Here is a 23,704-nt window from a genome sequence, read left to right as displayed (position 1 = left end):
TTTAAGGGAATTAAATAAGTAAATTATAGCTGCTGCGCAGCGATGGGTCGGGTCCGGGCTAATTTCGGCAAATTCTGAGCAACAAACAGGAGAATAGGAAGACAGGACAGTTGACCTTGTAATGTTCAATTTGCACCAGTTGAGGATTGAACCCACAACCTCGGGAACCAAAGACCGTTGTCTATCGCACTGAGCTAATTGGCAAGTGGCAGTTCAACAGTGGCTTCACAAATTCACTGTCGTGCAGGCAGATTTGAAACCACAGTAAAAAGAAAAATCAGTTTTTGAGGTAAAATTCTGATATGTATTTGTCAAACATCTACTATGAGTCTAAGATGTTAGGAGCCTTCGCACATGGTTCAGTCCAAGCTATTTGGATTTTTAAATTTAGAGGCTTGCTGTGATGCCACCATCAGTACAACTGTCTTGTGTTTCATGTTGAGGACATCTGATATTTTGATCTGTCATCATCATCATCATTACCCTTGCTGGGTCTCGAACTCACAATCTCTGACACCAAGAACCAGCTCCTAACTGGCTAAGCTAATTAGCTGGTAGTGAGACCTGCTGTGTAGCTTCATTTATCCACTCAGGTGAGTCAGTGCCCGGGCAGCTGTTGTGATGAAATGGTCAAAATGTCAGAAATTCAGTCATCTAAACAAAAATCTGATAATACATAAATTGCATCTTGACAGCATGGAAATGTTGGTGATTTGTTTTTAATGATACGTGTTTTGATTCATAAGAGAAAATATGATGTTTATAAATTCCACTCTCACATTGACTGCAGTTGTTCCCATGAGAGCAGAATTCAAAATATTCTCAAAAATTCAGTTTTTGAGATAAAATTCTGATATTTGCCAAACTTCATCAACCATGACTCCAGAATATTCTCATTTTTTTTCAGGAAGATTGAAAATGTATTTATCAAGAATTTGATGGTATATGTTTACAGTAGTGTTTACAGTCAAACGTTTTCATGCACTGTAGGCTCAATTTTTGCTTTTGTGGAGGACGGTCTGGAGATGCTCTGTAGCAAGTTTGGTGACAATTGAGCAAAAATTGTGGGAGGAGATACATTTTAAAAGTTTTACAGTTATTGAAAAAAACAGAGTGATGGACTTCATAATTTGTTATGAGTTTAAGTTGACAAAAGTTTCAGCAGTATTGAGGCTACATTGTGGTGAAGTTTCAAAACTTTAGCATCTACCGTTGGTTTGGTAGGAATTTTTAAAGTTTTTAAACTTAAACGCTTATTGGGGGCACATGTCCTTGGAGTTGAGTAAATCTGGCATGGGGTCGGATGTTTCTGTAAAGTTTGGTGAGTTTTCGCCCATGGGAAGTATGACTTCCTTGGAGGAAGAAGAAGAAGAAGAAGAAGAAGAAGAAGAAGAAGAAGAAGAAGAAGAAGAAGAAAGAATTCCTAGGAATACAATAGGCTCCCAGCAGCTTAGCTGCCCGGACCCTAATAAATAAATAAAGGTTATGATCTTGACAGGTAAAGGTATCATTCAACATGTATGAAGAAATTAACAGAAAGAAAAGAAAAAAGTGTAAGTAGGTAATCTGACAGTCAAGTTTGAGAATAAATGAAGAGGCCGTGTTTGCTGTGCAACATCATTCTTCACCCTTCAGGATGTAGCACTGTGGATTCATGAGTTATCGGGGAGAGTTTTAAGTTTGTTTATGAAAGACATTACTGGGCTCCAGGTGGAATAAAATAGGTTTTTCGACCCTCTAAGTGTGTATTTGATCTTTTCAAGACTTAAATGGAGCATAAGGTCACTCATCCATAAGGAGCTGCTGGGGGGTTTGGGGGATTTCCAGTGCAACAAAATCCTTTGGCGGGCAAAGCAAAGTAGCAAATGCTATAATGTCCTTATGCTTATTGATAATATGTTGGTCAGCTGGAACTATACCGAAGATGGCAGAGTAGGCGTTCGGTTGCACATTTAATGATAGTGCTTGTGAAAGAATTCTAAAGACTGCTGACCAATAACCCGAAAGGGAAGAACATGACCAGAACATGTGTGTCAATGTTACCGAGGCAACATGACATCTGCTACAATTGCTGTCTGTGGCTTTGAGGGATGTGGCATGAAACAGCCTAAGCAGCAGAACTTCAATCCGCTCCCATTCATCGCTGCCGTGGCGATGCGGGGACAGACACAACTACCGCAAAACAGGAGACATTAAACTGAACATCTTCAGATTCCTTCTTTTAGACCTAAAATGTTAGGAACATACAGCCCCGAGTTGAATTTGCCCGGAATTGTCCTTTAATTTGTGTGAAAAGCGATAAATTCAACAAACTACAAAAAACGTGTCAATTAGTGAGAGATTTTGTTCCATATTTTTATTTCATTTTTTTTAAATGTATGTACCCATTTATCAATTTGGAGCCATTGCTAAAGGCAACCATGAGAGACTTGAGCTACAACCGTTTTAAAACAGTGGTGTTTTGTTGTAGTTACATTTTGTTTTTGTTTTTGTTTTTGTGTGCGTGGCTGAAATGAACTAAATGAAACATTAGAGCCACATTAACAGTTCCACAGTCATGATGCTTCCCCTGGCAAAAAGTAGTATAGTTGAAGTTCATTTTAGTAAGTATGCTTGAGTATAAGTATAGCAAGTATACTATGGACCATGTACTTGTAGCATACTAGAAAGTATACCAACTTAATACTTCTTCGGACTAAATTGGAACATTTTAAGTTTATACAAGTATACTTTATAGGTCATTTTAAGTTTTCAAAAGTACACTTCCACGTATACTGCCTCAGTTTTAGTATAAAATGAGTATACTTGTAGTACACTTTAATAAACTACTTTTTGCTCAGGGTTAGTAGCTTCCTGTTTCTGACCCCGACTAAAACACAGTCTGGTTTCTCTAAATATTGTCACAACAACAACAACAACAACAGCATCAACCTGCCATAATAAACATATTATAGTGTGATGATGGAGAATCTGTGTCTTTATTTTTCAGCTTTTTTGCTGCCAAAGTAAAAACCAAGAACATAAACAAGTGAGAGGAGTTTTGTTTTTAAAAACAGTTTATTCATTCATTCACCAGTCATATACACCTCACACACACAGAGCGGAGCCGATACGCGGTCGACTCCACTGTACAAACATAAAAACTAAAAATCTACTGCAACTAAAAGAAAAAAAAAGAAGAAAAAAAACGCGTTATTTTCCAGAAACTTCAAAACAGATTTGTTCTTTTTGTTTTAAACACAGACACGATTGTGCTGTGTGACTACAGTACCAGAAACGCTCTGTCGTCGTTTCCCAAGTGCCAACGGTTCGTTTCAATTATTCATCTCAAAGGCAAAAACAACTGAAGGTTTGTTTTATTTTACTGCACTGCAAAAACTCAAAATCTTTCCAAGAATATTTGTCGTATTTATTGTCAAAATGTCTCATTTCTAGTCAAAACTAATCTCTTTCCACTTAAAATAAGACTCATCACCTAAAAATTAACTTGTTTTTAGATCATTTTCACTTGTTTCAAACACATTTTCAATTGAAATAAGTAGAAAAATCTGCCAGTGAAAGCAAGTTTTTTGTGCTTGTAATAAGAAAGAAAAACTTGCTCCACTATCAGATTTTTCTACTTATTTAAAGTGGAAAATTAGCTTGAAAAAAGTAAAAAGTGTCTAAAAACAAGCTACTTTTTAATGTGATGAGTCTTATTTTAAGTATAATTAGATTTATTTTTACTAGAAATGACATTTTGACTAGAAATAAGACAAATATTCTTGGTAAGATTTTGAATTTTTGCAGTGCACCACGTCTGTCCAAACCCAACGACATTTAGACGACAGTTTATAATCCTGTAAGTAAATGTTTGAAACTATAATACTTACATTTGGTCGTGGTATAATAATTACCAAAAAAGAGCTCAGTCCCTCTCTCTCAAAAAATAAAATAAAATAAAATAATAATAATGATAATAAACACAATAGTCAGTGTACAGAGTAAACACACTAATGAACTGACTGTCGCCTCGCTGCTTCGGAGCAACTGACCACAGAAACATTTTATCTTTCATTTCATCTGAATTGTCTTCACATTATAAAAGATGAAGTTGATCATGTTCTAGATTTTTGTTTTTTATAACAAATCCCATTATAAAATAATTTTTAAAAAGACCAAAACCTGCGGCCCAGACACCACTGGCTCCTTTAAAAGTTATTCAAAGATGAATATAATTCTTGAAAATATTCTGCGTTTACATAAAACCGGTCGAAGCCGCTTTAATGTGGAGATTTGTATGTTTTCTGGGAACATGTGATGAACAAATTTACAGGTCAAGCAAAGCAGTCGGTGGATTATTTGATTGTTTTTTTTTTTGTTTTTTTTTACACATCAGTCTGACAGAAGGATCCATTCATTGTTAGTTTTGGTCTTTTTTTTTTTTTTAAAGGGATTTATTGATGATAAAAACTCAGAACATGGACTGACTCGTCCTTTAAAGTGTTTGAGGACAACGAATGATCACAGTCTGTAGTGTTAAAAAAAACTAAAAGCAAAAAAGGAGAAACAAGTGAACAACAAGTGAACCGTCCTTCAACACCAGCGTTACTTTCTCTCTGAAACCAGAAGATCCAACTGATTCGTCCCAAATACTGAATTGTTCGTTGTTCTGCTCCGGTGACGTTGATCTGTGGTTTAAAAACACTGAGGGTCTGATATGAAACATTCAGTTCAGCTCAGAGTCAAACTGCAACCCATGAAATGATGAAAACACACACACACACACACACGCTCTCTCTGCTTACAAAAGATACCTGCTGTCAGATTGTCCTCTACAATGAGCTAAAATAGACTTTAATCACAAAGTTGTATTTGTTTGTTGTGGTTGTAAACGACAGTGAAAAGATCCCAAAAAAATTAATTTAACAAAAAAAGAGTTAGGTTTGTTGGTGATTCAGAGTGAGATTTAATAATAATTTTCCTATTTTGGCACCACTCAGGGCTGGTCAACACACACACACACACACACACACACACACACGCTCGGACACACACCTACAGTCCTGTGCAAAAGTTTTAGGCATTTCAGATGTTTAGATTCTTTTCCATCATGCAGAGGCTTCTGATCGGTCCCACATTTATTCTCCAGCATGACAATGACCCAAAAGTTACAGCCAGTGTCAAATATAACTATTTAAATTCACAAGAAGACTCAGTCCTGCAACAGATGGTATTTACAGCTCTGGAAAAAATCAAGAGACCACTCTCAAAATGATCAGTTTCTCTATGTGTTTGAGTAAAATTAAATTTACAAATTTTTGTTTTATTCTATCAACTACCGACAACATTTCTCCCAAAATTGAAATAAAAATATTGTCATTTAGAGCTTTTATTGGCTGAAAATGACTAAACTAGTCTAAATAACAAAAATATCAAGTCTTTTCAGACCTTGAATAATAATAATAATGCAAAGAAAACATGTTCATATTTATTCCTAAAGAACACAGCAAGAATATTTGAACTCAGGAAGAGTTTATAATCAGTTTTTGTGGGATAATGCCAATGTTTAATCCCAGCAGTGGTTTTTATAATCGTGGTTCAGGTGATGACCTCATCAGTGTCTCATTAAGGAGAATGAGTTGTGTTTGTGTTGGTGTTTAAAAAAGAAAAGAAAAGAATGACTGTCATACATGTAGAGATGCTTTTAAGAAACATTTGTGAAAGTGGTCTGTTGTTTTTTCCCAGAGCTGTATGTACAGTATATATATTCGCTGTTGGTGCTGTTCACACACAAATTATCAGATGTCTACATACATATGCATTAATCAAGTCACTTTGTTAGACTACTTTAAAAGAAAGAAAAAGTATCTATTTCAATATCTTATCGTCAAACATGTTTAAAAATTAATGTGTTATTTTTAGCTTTATTGACCCTTTTCTGCTGCTGACAAATGATACAGTATACTGAGCTGGAGAGAAGCCACCAATTATAAACATTAACGAGCCTGGATGGGTTTTGAGCTTTGTCTTGTCGACTCTCCATCCTCACATTTTGTGTCATTGTCTGTAATTTATCATTTTTGAGCATTTTCACTTTCCTTACAATGCCTAAAACCTCTGCACAGTCCAGTGTGTGTCTGTTCTCTCCACCAGCAGCGTGTTGTGTTAGTTCACTCTGACCCGTCTCCAACTCCACTGGCACTCGCTTTTATTTTTATTTTATTTTTTTTAATGATTCCCGCTGCGTGTGTGTCGTCTCTGTGGATAAAAGTGTGTGTGATGAGCTGCTCTGCTCTGAGGGGAAGTATGACACAAAGTTACACACATGTATGTACAAGCACGCCGTCGTTAACACTGACCTCTACGCTGCAGGTTTAGTCTATGTTTGGATTTCCTACGTTAGTTAGTTCCTCCGTCTCCGTCTCGACACGTTTCATGTTGTTAAACGTTTCTCTGTTGTTCTTCGTTGTTTGTTGTTTTATTGAGTTGAATAAAAGGTTAAAGTGTGATGATGAGCTACCGCTGTGGTTGTTGTGTGTCCTTTAGATTCATGTCCATGTCCAGCCCTTCAGGAGTGAAACCGTGGCGACGGCGGCGGTGGCGAACAGCATCTCTGCGTACTGTAAAGACCCTGAGAGTGAATCCTCATCAGTCCGACTGCACTACGACTCTGACAGTCTCTGTGTCTGTTGCTGTTGTTGTGCGTCTATGTGTTGCTGCTGTTGTTGTTGTGGTGAGCGATGATGATGTTGTTGTGAGGAGGACGAAGGCACGTCAGACGCTGCTCAGCTTCAGGTTGGACCGGTCAGTCTGGACCGTTCGTTGCTATGGCTTCAGGGTTGTGTAGCTGTGTAGCTGTGTAGTTGTGGAGTCGTGTAGTTGTGTAGCCGGGGTTTGATCTCTATATATAAAGACACACTGCAAAAACTCAACATCTTTCCAAGAATATTTGTCTTATTTCTTGTCAAAATGTCTCAATTTTGGTCAAAACTAAACTCTTTCCACTTAAAATAAGACTCATCACCTAAAAATTAACTTGTTTTTAGATCATTTTCACTTGTTTCAAACTAATTTTCACTTGAAATAAGTAGAAAAATTTGCCAGTGAAAGCAAGTTTTTTGTGCTTGTAATAAGGAAGAAAAACTTTTTCTACTTATTTCAAGTGAAAATCTGCTTGAAAGAAGTAAAAACTGTCTTAAAACAAGCTTATTTTAAGTAAAATGAGATTTATTTTGACTAGAAATGACATTTTGACTAGAAATAAGACAAATATTCTTGGTAAGATCATGAGTTTTTGCAGTGTACATTGTGTGTGTTTCTGCCGTGTTGTGTGTCCTTCTCCAGTCCGTTTTGTTCTGTTGTTGTTGTTGTTGTGTTTCGTTTCCTACACTGTGTCCTCGTCCATCTTGGCGACGTCGTCCAGCGTGACGGCGGCCGGGGGGACGCTGTTGTCCTCGCCGTCCGTGGACTTGGCGGGCGACGGCGGGGCCAACATGGCGGCGCGCTCCTCCTTGGGCTCGTCCCGTTCCCGCCGCTCCTCCTCCTTCCTCTCGCGCTCCAGCAGCTTGTAGTTGATGCCCATCCCCACGAACAGGAAGACGCTGGCCACCATCAGGATGACGCCGCACGTCATGTAGGTGTAGTTGTAGTGGTTGTAGTAGTTGTACAGGGAACCTGCAGAAGGAGGAGAATGTAAGCTCAGACTACAGACGCCACCATCACTGGTTTCACTATTAACCTCCATGTGAAACGCCACGGTTCATTCATCTTAAACGCTATGAGATAATAACAGAACGTTACCAGACAGAGTTGTTTTAGAGGGAAATACAGAGACTGTTGATGAAAAACTGTCCCTGAAGGCAACGCACATCAGCGGTTTTGCATGAATTTTGGCTAATTTGCCAAAATGTTGAACTATCCCTTTAAAACCAAAGTAAGTCTCTCCGTACAGTAAATGTCTTGAATGATCCTGCACCACTGCTCCAATGTTGGAGGATCTAATTTCAACCATTTACTGGTTATAGCTTTCCTACTTCTTGTCAAAAGCATCTTCAATAAGTATTTATCCTTCTGTTGGACTGTTTTCCAGTATTTTACCAAGATGGTTTCCCTCATCAAACTCATCAAATACACAATCCAACAACTCCACAACACTCTGGTGGACAAGTTGTGAGCTGCACATTCACCACGCTATGAGATAATAACACAACGTTACCACACAGAGTTGTTTTAGAGGGAAATTCATGTAAAACCGCTGATGCACGTTGCCTTCAGGGACAGTTTTTCATCAACAGTCTCTGTATTTCCCTCTAAAACAACTCTGTCTGGTAACGTTGTGTTATTATCTCATAGCGTGGTGAATGTGCAGCTCACAACTTGTCCACCAGAGCGTTGTGGAGTTGTTGGATTGTGTATTTGATGAGTTTGATGAGGGAAACCAAGAAATCCCATGAGCCTCCGTAGCGTAGCTCTGAGCAGCTCACGGCTCTGCTCCGCCGTTCTAAAAATCGCTTGCACCGACAATTAAAGGTAACGAACCTACTGCTATGACTATAGGGATTATGGCAATGGGCCAATTTGACAAAATGTTGAACTATCCCTTTAAGTGTGTTGCAGATATAGATTTGGTGTCAACGCCCTCTAGTGGACGAGGGACGTAATAATAAACTGGTATAGGTGGAGATTAAAAAAAAAAACCATGAATAATTTGAATATAATTTGAATATTTAACATAAGAAGCGTTTGAATCTGATTTGGGGGGAAAGTTTGACAGCCCTACTATAGTTAGTAACGATATTAAATTTTGACTAGAATAGAATAGAATAAACTTTATTGTCATTGCAACTGTACAATGAGACTTTGTCTGGCAACTGTCTAGAATCTCTAAAAGCAATAAAATAAAATGAACAATAAATAGAAATAATGAACAATGTGTGCAATATACACATATTCAAACTAGGGATGTCACAATCATAGATTTTCTTGGTACAATTATTGTCAGAGAAATAATCATGGTATCACGATTATTATGCATTAATTAATTTTACAACATTATGAATGTGTAAAATCAAATATTGTCTAAATAATTACAATGCTAATTATTTACACAAGAATATTCTATGTATCTATAAATAAAGGACCAATTATATTCTCCATGGGAAGTGTTTTATTTCAAGTCATTAATTGTCATCTATACCTAGTGTTTAAGTTTATTTTAACCGTTTTTTTGTTGTTGTTTTTTTAATTACAAATGACATGCAAACTTTTAAAGTCCTACCGATTCAATGTTACATTAGGTAACTGAACCAGTATATGTGCATTTACCTTTATTCTGGCGCACACACTGCAAAAACTCAAAATATTACCAAGAATATTTGTCTTATTTCTAGTCACAATGTCATTTCTAGTCAAAATAAATCTCATTGTATTTAAAATAAGACAAATCACATTAAAAAGTAGCTTTTTTTTAGACACTTTTTACTTCTTTCAAGCAGATTTTCACTTGAAATAAGTAGAAAAATCTAACAGTGGAGCAAATTTTTCTTTCTTATTACAAACACAAAAAACTTGCTTTCACTGGCAGATTTTTCTACTTATTTCAAGTGAAAATTTGTTTGAAACAAGTGAAAATTATCTAAAAACAAGTTAATTTTTAGGTGATGAGTCTTATTTTAAGTGGAATAAGATTAGTTTAGACTAGAAATGAGACATTTTGACAAGAAATAAGACAAATATTCTTGGAAAGATTTTGAGTTTTTGCAGTGCATCTGCCGATACGGTTCTGACATAATCTTTTTTTGGAAAGTGACGGTATTTAGGAATCTTTACGGTCAATTAATTGTGGCATTTAATACCAAGATTAATTGCGACATCCCTAATACACATATTCAAACACACACACACACACACCTGTGAGTGGCGGTCCGAGCAGCACCGGTCCACACTCCACGATGGTGACGAGTCCGACGGCGGAGGAGAAGCGCTGCGTTCCGACCAGGTCCATCAGCGTCTCGAACAGCACGGCGCTCAGCCAGCCGAAGGCGAAGCCGAAGAAGATGGCGTACACCACGAAGCCCGTGTAGTCCACCGACAGCGGCGCCAGCACGTGGCACACGCCGTTGTACATGACGGCGGCGGCGAAGAAGTACTGCACGCGCGGCCGCACCCACTTGGTGTTGGCAAGCAGCCCCATGGACGGGCGCGCGAACATGTCCACGAAGGCCAGCACGGACAGCAGGAAGGCCGCCTTCTCCTTGCTGATGTCTTTGCTCTTGGCGTAGTTGGAGAGGAAGACGAGCGGCGCGAAGAGCCCGAAGAACATGATGCAGTTGCCGAGGAGATAGAGCAGGAAGCCGCGGTGCTTGAACAGCGTCAGGTCGATGAAGGAGTTGATGGTCTGCAGCACCGTCTTCTTGGGCGCCGCCGCCGGTTCCACAGCGTCCGCCGGCTTGCCCTCGCCCGCCTCAGAGTCGCTGGGTTTCTGAGTCGTTGGTGGTTGAGGTTTGGGGCCGATGGGGCGCATGACGGAGCCGGCCACGCAGCAGTTGAGCAGCAAACCCCCTAGGATGAGGAAGCTGCCCCTCCAGCCGAACTGGTCGAACAGCCACGAGTTGAGCGGCGCCAGCGTGGACAGAAACACAGGGCTGCCCGCCATGGCGATGCCGTTGGCGATGGGCCGGCGGTGGAAGAAGTACTTGCCGATCATGGTGAGGGCCGGGTTCAGGTTGAAGGCCAGGCCCAGACCTGTGGGGGAGGGGGGGAGGCTTTAAGGATTTCTCTTTTCCATTATTCACTTATAACTAGGGCTGAAAATAACGATTATTTAAAGGGATAGTTCAACATTTTGTCAAACTGGCCCATTGCCATAATCCCTATAGTCATAGCAGTAGGTTCGTTACCTTTAATTGTCGGTGCAAGCTGTTTTTAGAACGGCGGAGCAGAGCCGCGAGCTGCTCAGAGCTACGCTACGGAGGCTCATGGGATTTCTTGGTTTCTCTCATCAAACTCATCAAATACACAATCCAACAACTCCACAACGCTCTGGTGGACAAGTTGTGAGCTGCACATTCACCACGCTATGAGATAATAACACAACGTTACCAGACAGAGTTGTTTTAGAGGGAAATTCATGCAAAACCACTGATGCGCGTTGCCTTCAGGGACAGTTTTTCATCAAGCAGTCTCTGCATTTCCCTCTAAAACAACTCTGTCTGGTAACGTTCTGTTATTATCTCACAGCTTGCGGCTCTGCTCCGCCGTTCTAAAAATAGCTTGCACCGACAATTAAAGGTAACGAACCCACTGCTATGACTATAGGGATTATGGCAATGGGCCAATTTGACAAAATGTTGAACTATCCCTTTAAACGATTAATCGATTAGTTGTTTAGTCAATAAAATGTTAAAAAATGTCGAAAAACATCAATCAGTGTTTCCCAAACCACCAGACGACGTCCTCAAATGTCTTATTTTGTCCACACACCAAAGAGAGACTCAGTTTATTGTCATAAAGGAACAAAGAAACCAGAAATATTCACATTTAAGAAGCTGGAATCAGAATATGGACTTTTTTTTCTTTAAAAAACTACTCAAACTGATTATTAGATTATCAAAATAGTTGACGATTGATTTAATAATCGATTATTGTTCGATTAATTGTTGCGCCTCTAATTCATACCCCCAAATACAAGGCATTTCTAATTTTTTTCAGTTAAAGATCAGTATTTCAACTCAGATTTGACATAAATAATGGTTGTAGGCTCAAACTGCTCACATATCAACAATGAAAACTGATTAAAAGAGACTGGAAATAAAGAGCAGAGGATGTGTAATGGTTGATCCAAGGGCTTCCTATTTTGTAAAACCACTCTGCACCCTCCCAAAAACAAGTTAGCTCTCATTTTCGAAAATGGTTGAACAAAAATCACCACGTCCAAATGTTTTCATACCCCAGTGATACCAAGACAAACAGCCATAGGATGGTCGAACAAACCTTTCTCTTTAAGGGTATAAAGTGTTTAAAATTATTTTCAATGTCTCTGGGGGTTTTTTTGACCAGTTTTCTGACTATAAAGTTGACTTGATGTGACATTTAGGTCATTTTCATGTCAACAGCCCTGGTAGTGGTGGATGAGCTGACATTAACGTAAATGGTAAATGGTAAATGGTCTGTATTTATATAGCGCTTTACTATACCTGAAACAATACCCAAAGCGCTTTACAGTCACATTCACCCATTCACACACACATTAACGCCACAAGCAGCAGCAACGTGTGACTGAGTAATAGTGTTTTTTGTATTGTTTTGTTTTGTTTTGATCCTCTGTGAGGCACTTTGTGTTACTGCAATGTATGAAAAGTGCCATATAAATAAAGCTGATTTGATCTGATTTGATGCGACTGACCTCCCACCACTCCGATGAAGAAGTAGAGCTGCTGCACCGTGTTGCAGAAGGACGCCGCGACCAGGCCCGAGCCCGCCAGACAGCCGCCCACCATGACGATGGGACGGCTGCCGTACTTGTTCACCAGGATGCTGCTGATTGGACCTGAGGACGGAGACGGAGAGAGGAGAGAGGAGAAGAGTTGGTGAATTAAAACAAACTCACAACATGAACAAAGTAGAATCAGAGTCTCGACTTCAAATGTCCAAGTTCGTCCAGTCAACTGTATAAAACCCAAAAGTTTTCAGTTTGCTGTCATAATAAAGAAATCCTTTTATTTTAGAGGCAATAACCAGGAAATGTTGCTTTAAAAATGAAAATAAAAAATAATTAATTATCAAAAGAGCTCCTGATTATTTTCCTCTCAGCAGAATCATGACTGTGGCTCCAACAACCAGATCAATAATCAATTATTTGTTCGACTGGAAACTACTCTGAGCTTCTTTTAATGAAGAAAACAAAACAACTAAGAGAGAATGATCAACTTTTTTATTCTTTTATCTGATAAATAGACTGCTCAGATTGAGACAGAGTCCAATGATCGATCAAATATCTGACTAATTAAAGAACGGGGTAACCCTTTAATTTACAGGCTGGTAATTACGTGATAATTGTCTAGAAATAAACTAGAAATGACGGTCAGTTTCATAGTAATGTCATGTTTTTCATAAAGGTAATAGACTTTGAATTTTTTGGGAAAGGCCAGAATTTTTCTCCACCAAGTCGTTGCAATCAATTGTTATTTCTTGGCAAAATTTCATGACATTACTATGAAATTGACCGTTATTTCTAAACATTATGATGGAATTACTTTGCTGTTTCTTCACGTAATTAACGGCCTGTAAATTAAAGGGGCAGCAGATGATGATGAACAGGTTTTTATTAAGGTTTTTATTCTGTTTTTACTTGTGTCATTCTGTATCTTGCTTGTGTCATTATGTATCTATTTGTTGTTTGTTTTATGTTTTATGTTATGCTAAAACTGTGTTTTTATGTTTCTTTTATGCGCATGTATGCACACATTTAAGAAAAATTTCCACTGCTATGTGCAGGGGACAATAAAGGTTTTCTGAATCTGAATCTGAATCTGAATCAGTAAATAGTAAACTGCATCGCTGCACTGAACTGAACCAGTCCTGTGTTGTTACTGCAAAAATCAATGTTGTTACATCAGCGTGCAGTTTCCCTGTTTGACCAGCAGGTGGCGCAGCGACAGCAGAAACACAACCAGGACAGAGAGCGATTGTGTAACAGCATCTGATGCTTGGAGGTTAGTGGGAGAGAGGAGGGGGGAGGAAGAATGTATGGGTGAGGAGTAGGAGGGAGGTGGTGCAAGGTACAGAGGAGAGGGGGGAGAGGAAGGAGGAGGGGGGAGGAGGAGGAGGAAGAGGAGGAGGAGGAGGAGGAGGAGCGGTGACGTCCATGTGTGGGCCTGCCAGCCTGAGTGAATGGATCCACAGTGACTCTGCTGGACGTGAACACAGAGTGAAGCTGCTCCGAGATCAGCTGTCTGCTGACGAGGCGTTCGAGGCCCCTCGGCTGCGTACGTCACTCTGGTGTAGGCTGGTGACGCTGCTGTTCACTGGTGACTATTAATAATAATTAACTAAAGAGTTAAAGAGCTGTTGATCAGTAGATCTATTGATAATGAAAACAATTATTACGTTCAGTGTTAACTATGTGTGACAGAGACACACACACACACACACACACACACACTATGGTGGCTTTGCCCTTGAACACTTGGCAGTGATCCAGTGAGGCCGGGGGCTCTGGACTCTGCAGCTTCACTCACACACTCACTAAATACCTCAGGGGACAGCGAACGCCTCGTCTGGCACAGTCCGAGTCTCTACAGAGTCTCTACAGAGTCAGAGTCTGTAAAGACTCTGATGCCTAATTCCAATTCTTATTTTCATCCCTACCCCTAGCCCTTAACCATTTCCCCTTGAAACAGAGCTACAAGGGGTAGAGGTTAAAAGTCAACCCCTAGGAATTGGGACACCCCTTCAAAAATCACATACGTCTGCTGGCTTTCACATAAGCAGACGTGACAAGCTTTTGCCACAAATCCTGTATTCAAAACCACGTTAACTTAATAAACATAAAATAAAATGTAATGCAGACTGGTCGGTTCATTGTAAAACATTTATTTATTGATACAATGTGGTTGTGTCTGTCCGTAGGCTCCAGAGCCCCGAGGCAGCGCTGCTCCTCTGTCCAATACACACATGAAGCTTCATTTTTAATTCAAACAAATTAATGTTACTGCCACAATTGTTAGATTTCATCAATGAGACCAGCATTTGTCTCCTAAAAATAATGTAACCAGCCGGTGGTAAACCTCTAAAAACCTGCGGGTAAGTTAATTAGCGATGGTCTTTTCTCCCGGGATGACGACGGAGGTTGGCCGGCTGACCAGCTCTCTGGACGGGTGGTGTCTCTGTGACGAGCCATTGATCTGCTCCACAGGTGGAGCTTCACTTCTCCGAAAAACATCGGAGCAAACGTCTAAACAGCCGTCATTTGGATAAACCGACCGCACATTGGGGATCTAAACCGCTACTTTGAACCAGAATTGGGGCACCCCTACCAATTCACGTGAACGCGCAAAACGAAGGGTTAGGGCCAAAGGGCTAGGGCTAAGGGGAGAATTGGGACTCTACAGAGTCCGAGTCTCTACAGAGTCCTAGTCTCTACATCAGCTGACGGCGTCGCTCTGACTGCGTTGCTCTGAGCTCGCTGCAGCCTCAGAGTGAACGAGTAGTGAACTTGCACCAGGACACGACTGAATCTGCATCAGCATCACTCACACTCACACCAACTAATGAGTAGTGACAGTGTTTCTCGCTGTGGCACAGTGTTCTCTTCTCACAGATATTATATAAACCACTCCTCCTCCTCCTCCTCCTCCTCCTCCTGCTCCTCCTCCTCCTCTGTAAGAGACAACAACACTGAACCACACAGAGACAGAGCTCAGCTGAGACTCTGTCAGTCATTAGTTCTTCCTGAGCTCTGGTTTAACCACCGGTTACTGAGTCAACGCTGCTGTTTGGGTCCAAACAGGTCGGTGTCCATGTGGAGAGAGAGAGGGAGGCAGCTGCTGGTGAGTCAGAGCCACTGAGACACAACAGCTGAGGGACCGGTCCAACACAACACAACAGAACAGCTGATGGACCGGTCCAACACAACACAACAGAACAGAACAGCTGAGGGACCGGTCCAACACAACACAACACAACAGCTGATGGACCGGTCCAACTAATCCTGAAATCTCTCCCTCCTTCACTCCTCCTCCTCTCTACATAGTGAAATATAGTGGATTATAAAACGGAAAGGTGAAATCCGGCGATCTGATTGGTTGTTAACCGTGGTATAATGAGCATATACCACGGCTACTATTCTAAAGCCTTAGCGTAGGCTATCACTCCGCCTCAGGCACGTATGACTGGTATGGATGGAAGTTGTTGTCATGTATCCATGACAACGGACTGCTGCAGTCCGTAGCAAAAGACAGTTGATGTTTTTACGATGTTAAAAAATGGACTAAAGTAGTTGAATTGACATGTTTAAGGTGAACTTTCACCTCCAGAGGGTTAACAATGGTAGAGGGGACTGAGCAGTGACAGAGGAAAAGACCAGATGCAGAGCTACTTGGAGCTAACGTCTGGAGACAAGGGACTAGTTTTTTATTGGATAATATGTATTTCTGGTTGAATAAAACTACATGAAATTGATTGTGTATTCCTCTTTCATATTGTCATTATTGGTAACCGTTTTATAAAAGCAATATATCACTCCAGTCCGTGGTATATGCTCATTATACCACTCAAAGGGGGAAGAACAACGCCCCATAGCTGTGGTATAATGAGCATATACCACGGCCTGTCGTGATATAGCCTATTGCTTAAATATATAATGAGCTTACTGGTAAAATGAAAAAACACTTTCGGACACGACTCCACTGCACAGTTGATTAAGTTTTTACGTTGCAGATCAATGCTGACTGCGATCATAACCGCGATCCCCGACTGCAGTGCATTATGGGATAAAGGGATCGAGCTCTTTCTCCCTTAATCTGGAAATTTTGAGACAGAGCAGGTAAATTTTTCATCTACTTGTGCATGTGCAACCACTGAATTTGCCGGGGTTTTTTTTTGGTGAAACATGGACGGGACGACTTAAAGAATCTGTCATTACAGGTGGCAGGTCAATGTGCGTGAGGATCAGCGGAGCAGAGACGTGAGCTATGCACATTATTTCCACATCTCCCCTCATCAAACTCATCAAATACACAATCCAACAACTCCACAACGCTCTGGTGGACAAGTTGTGACCTGCACATTCACCACGCTATGAGATAATAACACAACGTTACCACACAGAGTTGTTTTAGAGGGAAATGCAAGACACGGCTGCTGGGCGGAGGGATTTCAGAAGAGAAAGTAGTTCAGAGTATTTGCTTCATGTGTCGTAATGTTACATAATTATACATGTTTATCTCATAGCGTGGTGAATGTGCAGGTCACAACTTGTCCACCAGAGCGGTGTGGAGTTGTTGGATTGTGTATTTGATGAGTTTGATGAGGGAAACCAAGAAGTCCCATGAGCCTCCGTAGCGTAGCTCTGAGCAGCTCACGGCTCTGCTCCGCCGTTCTAAAAATAACTTGCACCGACAATTAAAGGTAACGAACCTACTGCTATGACTATAGGGATTATGGCAATGGGCCAATTTGACAAAATGTTGAACTATCTCTTTAAAACCTCCTTTGATTGGTCTCTGTTGTTCTTGTATTGAGGCCGATCACTGTGATGAACAACTGGGCGGTGAAGATGGACGGCTGTTGCTCGGCGACAGGAGGAAGTAAAGAGGAAATAATGCTGATTACGGCACCGGTGAGTTGTGTCGTGTTCAACCTGATCTGATCTAATGTTGTTGTGTTTTTTTGATTCATCATCTGCTGCTCAGACGGACATGAATCCAACCTGTCTGTCTCATCATATCAATGTCCCACAACCACAACACTTATTGCATTAAGATAAACTGCTGCTGCTGCTGCTGCTGCTGCACACTCATGCATTCACAGAGAGACAGAGAGATATGTCTGTGCCTGTCATAAAAAAACATGAGCTCCTCTACATGAGCAGCTCCTCTTGCTCCTGTTGAGTTTTACCTGCTAAATGATATCTACTCTCTTTGTTCATTAGTATCATCGTTAATATTATATGTTTATTTATGTTGTATGTGTTATTATACCATTTTTGTAACACTTTGGCAATATTGTACTGACAGTCATAGTCATGCCAATAAAGCTTGTTAAATTGAAACTGAATTGAGAGAGGAAGTCAAACATTGACTCCATTGATCCACAGAACTAAAAGAGGCCGAGGGCGTTTTTTACTCACAACATAAACTCCTCAAACCTGAGCAACAACACTGTTAAACAACGTGTGTGTGTGTGTGTGTGTGTGTGTGTGTGTGTGTGTGTGTGTGTGTGTGTGTGTGTAATTCCCCCACACCTCCAAACAGCCAAGAGGATTTGGCACATGTCACGGCCAACTCTGTTTCACAATCCTCTTGTTGAGCTGCTAATAACACTGCTGTGTATTAAAGTATTTCTGAGTTTAAATCTAATCTCATTAATTTTCCATCCTGGGTCAGTGAACCGATCTGTCAAACATCAACAGCTCCTCGGTGACGGATCCACGTTTTCCTTCTGTCTGTCTGTCTGTCTGTCTGAGGGTTTGTTTTTTTGTTTTGGAACCAGAAGTGGAACCAAGTTCTTCTACGTTTTGGTGCCAGAGTCTCGGAGCTCAGGGAAGATTTCCCACCGAGCCAAGAGCCAAGAGTCTGAGACAACGAGCAAACTCATAGAGATGAATGGAGCGACTGTGAGGAAAACCTGACGGAGCTCTGATAGCTACGTCTGCATGGACACAAACATTGGGAATAAAGGGCTCATCAGAATAAAACAGCGTCCATGTAAACACGGAGACGCCCCCATGAGGAGACGACACGAGGAGCTAATTAAAAAAATGAGCCGATAGTATTAAAGGGTCAAAGTTATTGTTATCGTTAACAGTTAAAGGGTTAGTCATGTTCATCTATAGCAGGAAAAATCATGGATGAGCAAAAACTGAGCCACTTCCGTGTTTGTTGGTTTGTTTACAGCTCAGGAGGAAGTACGACTTCTTCTTACGAGGTTGTTTTAGGGGAATCAAGATGACTCTGCGGATGTCAACATGCTGCTACTCTGAATAAAACTTGGTGCATGTTTACGCACGCATATAAACAGTGGATTCAGATTTTCCAATCCCTCAAATTTTTTATCTGATTAAGAAATTTTGCGGATGTTGAGTTACATTTACATGTGCATTTTGTTTACAATCATTCCAACTTCACAGTTTACATGCACATTAAATTAATTGGTCTAAATTAAAACATGTGTGTACTTGCATCAAGCAGTTAATCAGAAAACATCCACCCGCATGAACCTCCCATCCCGATCGGAAAGACATTTATTTCCCAATGAGCTTGTTCTGATTAAAATTTTCCAATCGACGTTTTTACATGACGCAGTTTTATTCAGATCAGCTCTTATTCCTATTTCATTCAGATTATTTGTGAGTACGTTTACATGGTCAACAAAACTATGATATTAATCTGATGAAGAGAATTCCATGTAAACAGTAGACAAACCCTCTGTTGATCTGAACGGCTGCTGCGTCAGAGTCTCAGCTCCTTCACTCTGAACGCTGTTTATCTTTACACACACACACACACACCACTTCATCCTGTATCACAGCTCACCACTTCATCCTGTATCACAGCTCCAGACCTCATCCTGTATTAGGGCTGAACGATTTTAGGGAAAGATCTAATTGCGATTTTTCTGGCAGATATTACGATTTCGATTTGATTCACGATTTTCTTCAAATCAAGCTTCAGTGCGATATTCAGAATGTACAGTAACATTTACAAACATGACAGAAAATGACATCATACCATTAAAACATTAAATGCTATTGCTCTAATGCAAGAATGAAAACTAAAGTTAAGTAGTGGGGGCGTATACTAGCAGTGGTATAATCTAATTCCCATTAACATTTAATGTTACTTACATGTGAAACGCTGGGTGTAATGTCACATGAACATATGTATGCAGATGGTGAAACACTTTCTTTTTTTTTCTTAGTTAATTAATGGGAAACACTGGTGTAGTGGAAAAGAGCCATTTGACTGTCTTAACTGTCTTAAGAACAGATCCTGGGTCGGTCAGGAGCACTGCAAAAATTCGCAGCTTTTGCGATCACATGATTGCGTTGTCTAAAATCGCAATTTCGATCAGAAAATGATAAATCGTTCAGCCCTATCCTGTTTCATATCTGAGCTCCAGACTTCATTGGAAGACTTCAAACTCACAGGTTCAATGAGCAGAACCACCTGGTGGCCCATAAGGCCCAGAACCATCACCAGGTCTGAAGGCCCATGCTCCTGCTGCAGGAACCGGAGGGTTAAACTCTCACGGCTGTGACTAACAGATGAGTGGTCGGTGTGTGTCTGTCTGAGCCGCTGGACTTCACACAGTTTCCAACCAGCAGAATAAAGACGGGAAGCTGCAGGTCGGTGAGAAGCAGCGAAGCAGGAAGGAGGAAGGAGAAGGAGGAAGGATCTGCTTTCCGAGTGTTTTTATACAGAGTCATCATGACTCAGTGGATTATCTTTATCACAACACACTGCACTTCTGCTGCAACACACACACACACACACAACGCTACACAACTCTGTAAGACCCAGATCAGAACAAACTGTAGAAAGTTTTATTACATCAAGATACAAAAATAATTTCCTGAGAAAATGTGAAGGAAGAAGAAGTCTGTTTGTCTTCAAACACGTTCAGATCTTTATCTGAGTTATACAATAAAAACCCATTGTAACTAATAACACATCAGTGTATTGATCGTGTCCATAGTGAAAACATTAGTCCAACAGGTTCAGAGTGAGGAGGAGAGAGTTCACGCTGCTGCGACTAGTGAGAAAACTGAAAAACAGCAGAATATTTTCACAGATAAAACCTGAAGGAAGCGAAGCAGCTGAGCAGCTTCAGAGATAGAAACATTATTATAATAACCACCATCATCTCAGGTTGTCTAACACGCTGTAAGACGATCTTAAATCCAACATTTACAGAGTGTTCGACCATAAAGACTAAAGATTACACGTGTTTATGTGATATTATATTATATGATATGATGTTATCATTGGCAGAACGCGTCGGTCTGTGTTTACGACTTGGATCAAGATCAGATCAAAGTTTTACGACTCGTTCGTTTCTCTTGGCAGCTGGACTCACGGTGCCTCCTCCAGGTTCAGCTCATTTCACTGGTTTATCTTTAACACCACTTATGGTTATAGTTCAGTTTAAAAAAAGAAAAGAAAGGAAAACTAAATAAAAAACTACAATGAACGATGCAAAACGGACTAAAACTGAAGTGAAGTGCAGATAAGGTCAGTTTGGTTTCCACAGGAGGGCAGCAGAGAGGAACCAGCTGCTGCACACGGCAAGAAGAAGTATAACTTATCTTATCTTAGTTTAGCTTAGCTTAGCTTAGATCGGCTAGAAAAGGGTTAAAGCTGCAGGAAGAAAAAGAAACTAGGCGTTCCTCCTCCTGAGAGCTGCAAAACTGAACTGAACTGAACCTGCTTCATCACAAGTTGAACAAACTCAAACTAAACTGCAATATAAACAAACTAAAAAACTAAATAAAAAATTAAAACCTATAATATAATATAATATAATATAATAAACACCTCTCTTCTTCGTCTTCTCCTACGTGCAGAGCATCATGTGCATCGACACTTACTGAGACGTCATCGAACCACAAAGAAAGAAAATGAGTGTGTGTTCTAGCTCAGGGAAGTCCGTGTGTGTGTCCGTGTGTGTGTGTGTGTGTGTGTGTAACCAGTGATGATGTCACATGGTCCGATGCTTCAGTCTCTACAACAGAGTTACTGCATCGTGTCTTTTTACAGAATGAATTATTGTGAAACTAGAAGAAAGTGAGAAGAAGGAGAATAAACGGCTTCAACATCTGGCTGCAGCTGTTACACAACTTCTCTCCTCCCCCAGTACCCCCCCCCCTGAATAAATGCCTAACCGTCTGTAGGCTGGCACGCAGCAGCAGCAGCTCTGCAGAGCATGAATGAGTAAGTGGAGGGAAGAGAAGAGAAGAGAAGAGAAGAGACACCATTTTTAGACACGGAGATTTAAAGTGAGAGCACAGACAAAGCCAGAGACGCTGAGCGGGACGGAGGTTTGAAAACACAGAGCAGCTTTGTGACGCAGCGGAAGGAGAAGAAACCTGAACTGAAACCTGAGCGGAGCTGAAACTAGGTCTCTCTCTCTCTCTGTCTCTGCCCTGAGAAGTCGTAGCTAATAAAAAGAGACTGTTTAAGTGTTGAGGCCAACGAGTTGTTTCCAAATGATGAAACCTGGCTCAGTCCGTTCCTCTGTCGCCTCATGCAGCTGTTCAACTGAATGTAATAGAATAGAATAGAATACAGTGTCATCATGCAAAAGTTTAGACACCAATCGTCTGTTAATGTTAAAACAGTTCATCAAGTGGAAGAAGAGATTACCTCTAAAAGACATAAAGTTACAGATGACACATTCACTTTACATTTTAAACTATATATATATACATATATACATACATATATATACTATAAATCTCTTGTCTGATACCTCGGTCAAAGTTCTCTGAGAGCTCAAGTCTCCTGGGTTTCTCATTCTTTTGCTGCTGCTGCTTTGTTTCCCTTTTTCACTCTGAAACTGTAGAAAACTAAAATAATACACTGATATTGATTAAAATATTGAAAAAAAAGAGTGTTTCATGTTTAACTTTAAGTCTTTTGGAGATCATTTCATCTTCCACTTGATGAACTGTTCACATTAACACCATACATCATGACACTGTATGTGAACGTACACAAGTAAACTAAGGAACTAACAAACACATCAAGTATAAAAGTTATTGATACATTTAGCAGTATTTAATATTAAAGCCAACAGCTTTACACAGTTTATCTGTAACAGTTCAACATAGTTATTCTTAGGGAATGCATTTATTCTTCTTCTTGCAGAGAGTTTGATGAGAATTGGATCCCAAAACTTGACCCACACATGAGGCGCTGGTTACTAACTTAACTTAGCTTAAAGTCTGGAAAAAGTCCAGACAGGAAGCCAGGTTTCTTTTCCTTCTAACGACTGAACAACTCATCACTCATCCAAACGGAGTCTTAAAAACTTCAAGTTGTCATTTTACAAGTGTTTGTATTTGTTACGTCTCTACTAGAAAGCTAACTGGCTTCATCTTTTCCATGTTCAAACTGACAGAAACTCTCCCTGAAACTGTAGAAAACTAACTATATTGATTAAAATATTGAAAAAGAGTGTTTCATGTTTAACTTTATGTCTTTTAGAGATCATTTCATCTTCCACTTGATGAACTGTTTTAACATTAAATTTTGCATGATGCCTCTGTATAAACAGGACTACAGTGAATCAACTGCATGATTGTACAGATGATAATTTCGATTTCGATTGATAATTTCGCCTATGATAAAATAGAATGGGAAAAAGAGATCAAGCTTTGTACATGTATGTAAATGTAAATGTAAATGTATGTAAGTGTATATATCAGTACATTCAGTTCATGTGGACCCGGTGGTCTACGTGTTTGTCTCATCATAGCAACAATGTGGAAATTGTGCTCGTTAAGAAACGACTCACACACACACACACACACACACACACACACACACACACCAGTACAGTCAAATATTAACCAGGAACAACCAAACACCTTTTCATAAAGTGGCTGCAGCTTCTGTTTTTTTTTTTTAACTTCTCCTTTGTATGTAATGATGTTGTAATGCTGACTGTTAACCTGCTGCAGTCAAACTGAATGTAATCTGTAATCTAGTGTGTGTGTGTGTGTGTGTGTGTTGTAGTCAGATTACAGCAGAACAAACATCCTCTTGTTTTTCATGTCTCTCCTCCAAAGTCTCAGTTTCCCACATTGTGTCCAGACTTTTCTCTGCTGTGAGAAACAACTGATACGGAGGAGGAGAGTAAAAACAGAAAGAGTCGGTTTATTTGGCTTTGCTCCAGTGAAGAGTGAAAAACGAGGAGCTGCCAGGGAAAGTGCTGACGTCCCGACACGAGCTGCAGGTTTAAAATAACTGGAGCTGCTCAGACGTAAATATGAAGGAAGCCT

The 23,704-nt window shown here is 40.3% G+C and overlaps 1 protein-coding gene across 1 annotated transcript in view; it reads right to left on the bottom strand.

Annotated features, from left to right (window-relative positions):
• Positions 1 to 4,406: 4,406 nt before the first annotated feature.
• Positions 4,407 to 23,704, bottom strand: part of LOC146984310 (monocarboxylate transporter 1-like) — a 42,748-nt gene continuing 23,450 nt past the window's right edge. Inside the window, exons 3-5 of the mRNA XM_085781373.1 lie at positions 12,386 to 12,529; positions 9,892 to 10,725; positions 4,407 to 7,656 (exon numbers count right to left, since the gene is read on the bottom strand). Of these exons, the coding sequence (XP_085637499.1) occupies positions 7,367 to 7,656; positions 9,892 to 10,725; positions 12,386 to 12,529 (1,268 nt within the window). The 3' untranslated portion in view covers positions 4,407 to 7,366. The remainder of the gene's footprint in view (positions 7,657 to 9,891; positions 10,726 to 12,385; positions 12,530 to 23,704) is intronic.

Source organism: Trachurus japonicus, chromosome 7 (genome assembly GCF_045865225.1).
Source record: "Trachurus japonicus isolate A0001 chromosome 7, Traja_1.0".
NCBI lineage: Eukaryota > Metazoa > Chordata > Actinopteri > Carangiformes > Carangidae > Trachurus > Trachurus japonicus.
The sequence above is the reverse complement of the archived record's forward strand: the minus strand, read 5'-3'. Positions and strand labels throughout refer to the sequence as shown.